Source organism: Hippoglossus stenolepis, chromosome 21 (genome assembly GCF_022539355.2).
Source record: "Hippoglossus stenolepis isolate QCI-W04-F060 chromosome 21, HSTE1.2, whole genome shotgun sequence".
In the NCBI taxonomy this organism is placed as follows: Eukaryota; Metazoa; Chordata; class Actinopteri; order Pleuronectiformes; family Pleuronectidae; genus Hippoglossus; species Hippoglossus stenolepis.
The window spans coordinates 20,173,254-20,180,753 of NC_061503.1; the positions used below are offsets into that span (position 1 = coordinate 20,173,254).

General features: G+C 44.6%; 1 protein-coding gene across 1 annotated transcript in view; it reads right to left on the reverse strand.

Moving 5' to 3' along the window:
• Nucleotides 1–7,500, reverse strand: part of stxbp4 (syntaxin binding protein 4) — a 23,258-nt gene that overhangs the window by 694 nt on the left and 15,064 nt on the right. Inside the window, 4 exon segments of the mRNA XM_035144842.2 lie at nt 513–570; nt 4,321–4,457; nt 6,731–6,780; nt 7,255–7,371. Coding sequence (XP_035000733.2) covers nt 513–570; nt 4,321–4,457; nt 6,731–6,780; nt 7,255–7,371 — 362 coding nt within the window.

Here is a 7,500-nt window from a genome sequence, read left to right on the forward strand (position 1 = left end):
TGACCACCAAAATCTAATCATGTCATCTTTGAGTCTAAGTGAATATTTGGCTTGAATATGAAGAAATTCTTGAGATATCGTGTTCATAATGGAACCTGTTTTCAGACATGTTCCTGACGTGTTCCTGACGTGTTCCTGACGTGTACCTGACAGGTTCTGTCTGTGAGAACAAATGTCTGAGTCAGTGTCTCTGGACATGTTCTGGATCTTCTCCTGCAGCCTCCTGGTAAAATGTGTGTAACCTGTCAGAGTGAGTCCATGTGAGGAGACAGCAGGACAATGTGTGGAAGCTTCCCAGAGAGCGAGTGGACGTGTTGATGAGGTTTCTAACACGTGACGGACGTGAAGCTGGAAGAACACAAAGATCTAATGAGTGAACTTGTTCATTTGTCTGTGTTCACATGTCCGACATCAGAAGATGAACTTCATCGTTCACACTGAACCTGGAACCTGATTATCGTGGAGACGCCTCTGGTTATCTGGACATTTTCCTGGTTTATCAGTGTTCTTACTTGATGTAATATTTGTCTCCGTCTGCAGTGTAGGCCTCCTCCCAGCCATAAGGAAGACCTGTGGGGGGGGGGGGCACATCATGTCAGGTTTAACATGTTATTGATATGATCTGTCCTGTGTGGATCATGTGTAGCTTCACTTTGAAACACGCAGACAAAATCAGGCACAAAGATCAGCACAAATATTACGTTCCATCCGTCCTGAGTGTTTTTCTGGAGAAGATCAGTGATTCCAGGAACCTGCGCCCGGAACCACGCGCTGCACCGACTGTTCACGCAACCAGATCACACGTCGTTGACCCTGTTCCAGCGAACAAAAGGGGGCCAAGTCTCAAATGTTGCCCTGTGGACAAGAACTGGTAAGATGAAACCAAACGTTTGACACGTTCAGAGAAAAGAGGGATTGTGCTCAGCATCGTATCAGTGACCAGGGGCCCCACGAGCAGGGGCCCCACGAGCAGGGGCCTCACGAGCAGGGGGGGCCTCACGAGCAGGGGCCCCACGAGCAGGGGCCCCACGAGCAGGGGCCCCACGAGCAGGGGCCCCACGAGCAGCTGATGATGATGATGATGATGATGATGTGATGATGATGATGATGATGATGATGATGATGTTATGTTACCTAAACAAATATCTTTGAAATACTAATATGTCCAAATTTTCACTAGGGGTAGAATAATGATTATAATAATTTCCTTAAAGGTCCTTATTAAACACCTTCCTGGGACCTAATGTGAGGTGTTGGTCCCGAAGATGATGTATCAGTGGTTTAAAGTGGACAAACTGCTGCAGTGTGTATTTCCATGTCCTGTCTCCGTCCTCTCTGGAGCTGCAGACCTGCCTCCTGAGCCCCTCCTCTGATTGGCTGACTGCACTTTGAGTGACACGCGACCAGGCCTATCACCGGTCTCATTCTGGTGCATTTGACGATCTCTCTCTGGTAAACACAGCTGAAAGTCACGTGATGTTTGCAGCTATAGAAGAGCAGCCACATCGTGTGGAGGGGAGGTGGTGGTGGTGGTGGGGAGCGGGGGCGGAGGCTGGACTGGTACCCGCTGGGTGGGGCTGAGAGAAGAGTGCGATTCCATGACATCATACGGAGAGGAAGTACGAAACGAGACGTTTCAATAACACATTTCTTAGAATGAACTGAGTGAGGCCCCCTACTGGCCCTTCAAGTCATTACGGATAGTAAAAGCACAGAAAATGTATTTTACACAATATGGGCCCTTTAATTTCAGCAGTAACTTAGATCCAAATAGAAAAACTTCTCTGCACTTGTTTGTCTCGTTCTTTCCACCGTGACCTTTGACCAATTTGAAGAAATTCTCCCAAAGCGTTTCGGAGATTTCGCATTCAAACGACAAAAACATGTGCTGTGACCTTGACCTTTGGCCGTTGACCTTTGGCCTTTGGCCACCAGAATCGAGTCAGATATCGTTGAATCCAAGTGAAGGTTGGAACTCTCTCAGCGTGTGGTGTGCATGAGAATGGGCCGGACAGACACCAGGAAACATACAGTGGGAGGAAAAACTCAACATGGTCCATTACGAGATGACGAGTGAAGCTTCCATTAGAGTGGGAAAAATTGGAGAGTAAGACTAAGACATAATATACAGAGAATAAAGTTATAATAATACAAAAATAGTCATTTAACATAAAACCAGCTCTGATTGAACCTGACACTTCACAGATGAATCTTCTCATTTCTCTGAACACTGATCTGTTTCTTTAAAAGCTGAGTTTGTATCTTCATCAATTTCTGTCAGAAAAAGATTTTATCATGTGTTTAAATTCTGTCTCTTTAATCTTCATGTATGTTCAGAGACGACAGTGAGACTCTGACCACAGAACAAAGACGTGTGATCCGAGGACAGAGGACGCTTTGTGCAGCTCCCTGATCCAGAGCAGGAACATGTTCCTCTGATTTGTGTCTGTGGACGTTTCCGTGAGTAAATCAGAGACACTAAATAAATCAGAGTCTGATTCTCTGCAGTTTCTTTCGATTTTACTCTTGAATGTTCAGTTTCTATTTGGTGTAAAAAGCTTTAAAGGTTTTACCCACTTTTCAATAAATGTTATGACTGATGAGTCACTAGATTATTAAATCAGACTGCAACATATTCTCATTGTGAAATATCGCCCCAAAAAAATAAATCCTGAGCCTCAGATATGAATTTAGTAAAGTGATAAGATGGTTATAAATGTAAAATCATATGGAGACATGGTTGTCATGGTGACATGGTCAGAGGTGGTTTATTAAACGAATGAATGAAGTGAAACAGTTTATCATGAAATCTGTGTGTGTGTGTGTGTGTGTGTGTGTGTGTGTGTGTGTGTGTGTGTGTGTGTGTGTTAAAGACGTGCACGTATCCAGGAAGCTACAGGTGATTTTAACACACACACACACACACACTGACCTACTTTTTCTCGCAGTCGTGACTTGGTTGTGTTGCGTCTCTTCAGGATCTCTAACAGATAAATGATGAAGCCGCCTGTGACCCTGAATAAATAAATATTTAAAAACGATGATGTGATGAAAACAGATTCTGTCTGATTAACACCATGAAGCGGCTCTGTCTATTTACTGGGACTGAGAACTCTCAGCTACATTTCCAGTGATATCTGTGAAATTCTGGTTTCATTTCTGGAAAGAAGGAGGAAGTGGAGACACTTTGTCTTTATATAGTTACTGATCATCTTTATATATATATATATATATATATATATACACACACACTGTATTACGTCGTAGTGATGGTTTATGTGGTTACTAAAAACAGTCGTTTTCAGAACATTTTTCATGACCTCAGGTTGCAGCAGCGTCAAAAGCCGACGATTACCAGGAGCTGAGAGGTTTGGTTCGAAGTTGGACCTTCTGACCTGAGGTCCCTTGAAAATCTCCTGTACGACCTCAGGTACGACGGCCTCAGGTACGAGGACCTCAGGTACGAGGACCTCAGGTACGTGTCTGCACCAGTGAACCAGTTCCATATTAGAACCTTGAGATGTTGTCGTGCTGCTACGACTGGAAAGGTAAAGTTGTATTTAAAGGACGATTTGAACGTTCTACGAGGTGACGAGTGTTATGGATCCAGTTTGTCGGCTGATGATCTGATGTGACTGAATGAATTCAAACTATTTCACAGAGTCATTTATAAACATCTGTCGATCTCAGACCTCCACCAACATCAATCTGCACCAAACCACACACTGTGGGAAAATGTGACAATGTAACGAGTTCTTCTCTGACTCAAACCAAATCTTTTCACTTTGGTCTGAGGAACCTTTCACACCTGAAGGTCCGAACCAAACAAGGTGTGAAACAGTCCTCAGACTTTTAGTGAAACTCGTCTCATCGTAAATGTTCAATGAACCAAAGTTAAAACATTCATGTCGTGTCTCGGTCCAGTCGACCTGAAGAAGTTCCGCACAAATTCTTTTCCAGCTAAACTTAAAATATTCGTGTTTCTTTCCATCAGCAGGTGGAAACAGGAATAAAGACACAGTGAGTTGACAGTGACGACAGTGTTTCATGCAGAGTTAAGACACGAGTCCGTCGCTAACAGGAACTGAGGAGACGAGGAGTTGACAGGGAGGAGTGGTTGGTTGATGACTTCCTGCTGACGACTCAGGGCCCCGCCCACTTCCTCCTCCGACAGCCGGCTCGTCTAGAAGGTCAACACTGAAAGGGGGAGGAGAGTCGCTCAGGTCGACGGGATCAGTTCGGTTTCAGCTTCATCATGCGGGGCAGCACAAAGACGAAGGAGGAGGACATGCAGACCAGCGTGTGGAGGACGTCACTTACAGTCGACCTCCAGAATCGCTCTGACCGTCCTCGTGAGCTCCGTCGCCTCCTGAGCCAGCGTCGCCGCCGTCCAGGGACTCTTCTTGTAGCGAGGAGGGAGACCTTGAGGCGACGCCCCGACTTTAACGTCTCCAGAGCTGCAGAGAGAGAGTGGGAGGAGTCAGCCGAGAAAAACTACACAGTCCAAAAGATGGACCACACGTCTCCACTTCCTCCCACTGCTGTACGAGGAAATGAACAGAGTGCAGGACAGACGTGTTCACAACAACAGGAAAATGCTAAAACGTGTCTCTACTATAACCACTGTCACGTTACAGGTTCAGTGTGAAGGATTTAGTGACATCATCAGGTGTGAACGTAGAACGTAGAATGAAGTGATTAGAGTTTGGTGTCAAAGGTCAAAGGTCACGGTGACCTGTGATTTCTTTCAAATTCAGCACAAACTTTTGGACCCACAGATTAACTGATTAGATTTAAAAGGTCAAAGGTCAAAGTGGCCTCTCAAAACGTTGTTGTCTCAATCTGACTTTAGAGAGTTTCTTTTGGATCGGACAGTCTCTCCACAGCATTTAAAGAAAATGTCTGAACTTCAGTTCAGGTGTGAAAACAGTTTTTAAGTTTGGACTGAGACGGAGACACAGGAAGGTCCTGCTGAGCCGTCAGGTTGAACCTCCTTGTTGTGAGGCGTGCTAACCACTGCGCCACTGTGTCGTCATGACGGAGATAAATCCATCGTTAACTCACTTCTCTCTGCACTGAAACCTGAAAACAGAGTCTCACCTCTTCACACCTGGAGCTGCTGAAAGACCACATCCCTTCAGCTGAGCTCCAGAATGAAACCTGCTGCAGCTTCTCTCCTCAGAGAAACAACCCTCTCTGTTTATTACAGCTTTTAATGAGACTGATACTCAGAACTATGAAGGACGTGGTGACCTTGGCAGCAAAGAGCCACTTATTTCTGAGAAAGAGGAGAAGCAGCTGTGAAGTGGCCTAGATTCACACGGGCAGGTGAGCTGAGGGGGTTATGAAAGACGCGTTGAGGTGTCCCACTGACCTGGACTGAAATAAAAAGAAAAGCTGGAAGACTTCATAACATGACCGACTGACCTGATTTACACAACCACACTTACACAACCTGAGCAGGAGGATTTATTCATCTGCCGCAGAATCATGAGCAAACAGACGTCACGACCATATTTACAAAGTTCCATCTTATCAGGGACATGAAGAGAAACTGTTCTGAGATTCTGACAACGATATATAATATAATACGAGAATAAAACATGTTTTAGTAAAAACCATTGAGAACTCTTGAGACTCTGAGACAGTTTGGTTCTTTCTGGACTGGAGGTCACATGGTGCAAGGTCACATGGTGCAAGGTCACATGGTGCAAGGTCACATGGTGCCAGGTCACATGGTGCAGATTATCTGACAAATAATCCTGAAGTGTGGATTCATAAAATAATCTGAATGTTCCTCCTCCATCTGGAAGTGTAGACAGTAGTGAGAGCGAGCACACACACACACACACACACACACACACACACACACACACACACACACACACACACACACACACAACACACACACACACACACACACCACACACGTCAGAAGGACCCTGCTGTGAAAACAGGCTGCATCTTAAAAACCTGAGGAAAAGTAACGGAGAGTAAAAGTTTCAGGTTTTACATTCATCACTGTTGCTATGGTTACGCCTGGCGCCCACAGGCCTGCTTGTGACATGTGACATGTGACATGTGACATGTGTTTGCAGGTGTGTGAGTGTGGATGGAGATTATTACCGACACAGAGATTAATAAGAATGTCTGAGTGTTAACGAACTGATCAGATGTTTAAAGGTGAATTAACTGATTTATTGATCATGTGGAGGCAGAAGAAGCTGAAACTCATAATTAATGAAACATATTTATCATGTTGTGAAGATCGTCATGTCCACCTGATGAATCTAAGCCCGATATTATCGTCTGATCACTTCTAATTGATCAGTGATTAATCATTCAACGCTCTCTCGCTTCGTCAACTTCAGGATTTAAATATTTCCTTCATCACTGGTCCTGAGTCCAATGGAAACCAAACTGCAGCAGAGCCGGAATTAATCTGTGACCTGACGTCTAAATATAGCAGAGTAATCTCTTTAATTCTTCATGTTGTTTCTACACCTGAAGGAGGTCATGTGACAGGAGCCTGACCAATCAGTGAAGACTACGTCAGTACAGAAAAGAACCAATCAACAAGAGGCAGTGAGCGTCGGATTCAAACAGCGTTTACACACTTCTCTGCTTCAACGTCTCCAGACCTCTGTAGTCATGTGGACACACACACACACTGCTGAATACACAAACACCACACTACAACACACACACAGTTTTAAACATCATCACACACCTGTAGCTCTTGGTTGGTCCGTGACTTTCGAGCAGGAAGTCCTGAACGTTCTGCAGAAACAGAGACAGAAGGAAAATCAACCTGAACCTAAAACAACACATGTTGTTGTCATGGAGACGACCAGGAACACGTATTTCAACCATGTTTTCATCCGTGTGTGTAAAAAAAGCTTCCTGTGTTATTCTACATCTGTGTTTCCACAAACTTTTAAAAGGATTTTCCAACACAGGAATTCAGCTCCAGGAAAAAACTCTGGGGAGTTCGTAGTTTACCAAGTACAGGAACCTTTAGGGCGGGGCTTGAAGCTGTGAAGACACCTGATTGGTCAAAATCTCCAGCGTTTTATGTCCGCCATAAAATCTGTTTCTTTATGTTAAATCGATTCATAAAAAGACACCAAATCTGAGTCTAATTAAACATTTGTAAGTGTGTGTGTGTGTGTGTGTGTGTGTGTGTGTGTGTGTGTGTGTGTGTGTGTGTGTGTGTGTGTGTGTGTGTGTGTGTGTGTGTGTGTATGTTCTCACCTCAACAAAACTCAGCAGTTTCCCTGTCGACAGCTCAAAGCTCTTTTTGGCCGCCTCACTCTTCCGTAGCTGACACTCGAGGACGGCCACTCTCTTCTTCATCTCGTCCGTCTCCTCCTGAGATCAAAACAAACACGGAAACGTCTCAGTCGGAGAAAAATCGTCTTCACCGGAGAGAAAACCGACACGGAGGCTGTTTCCATCTCTGAGCTTCACAATGTTAAATATTTTTGTTGTTAAAAACAA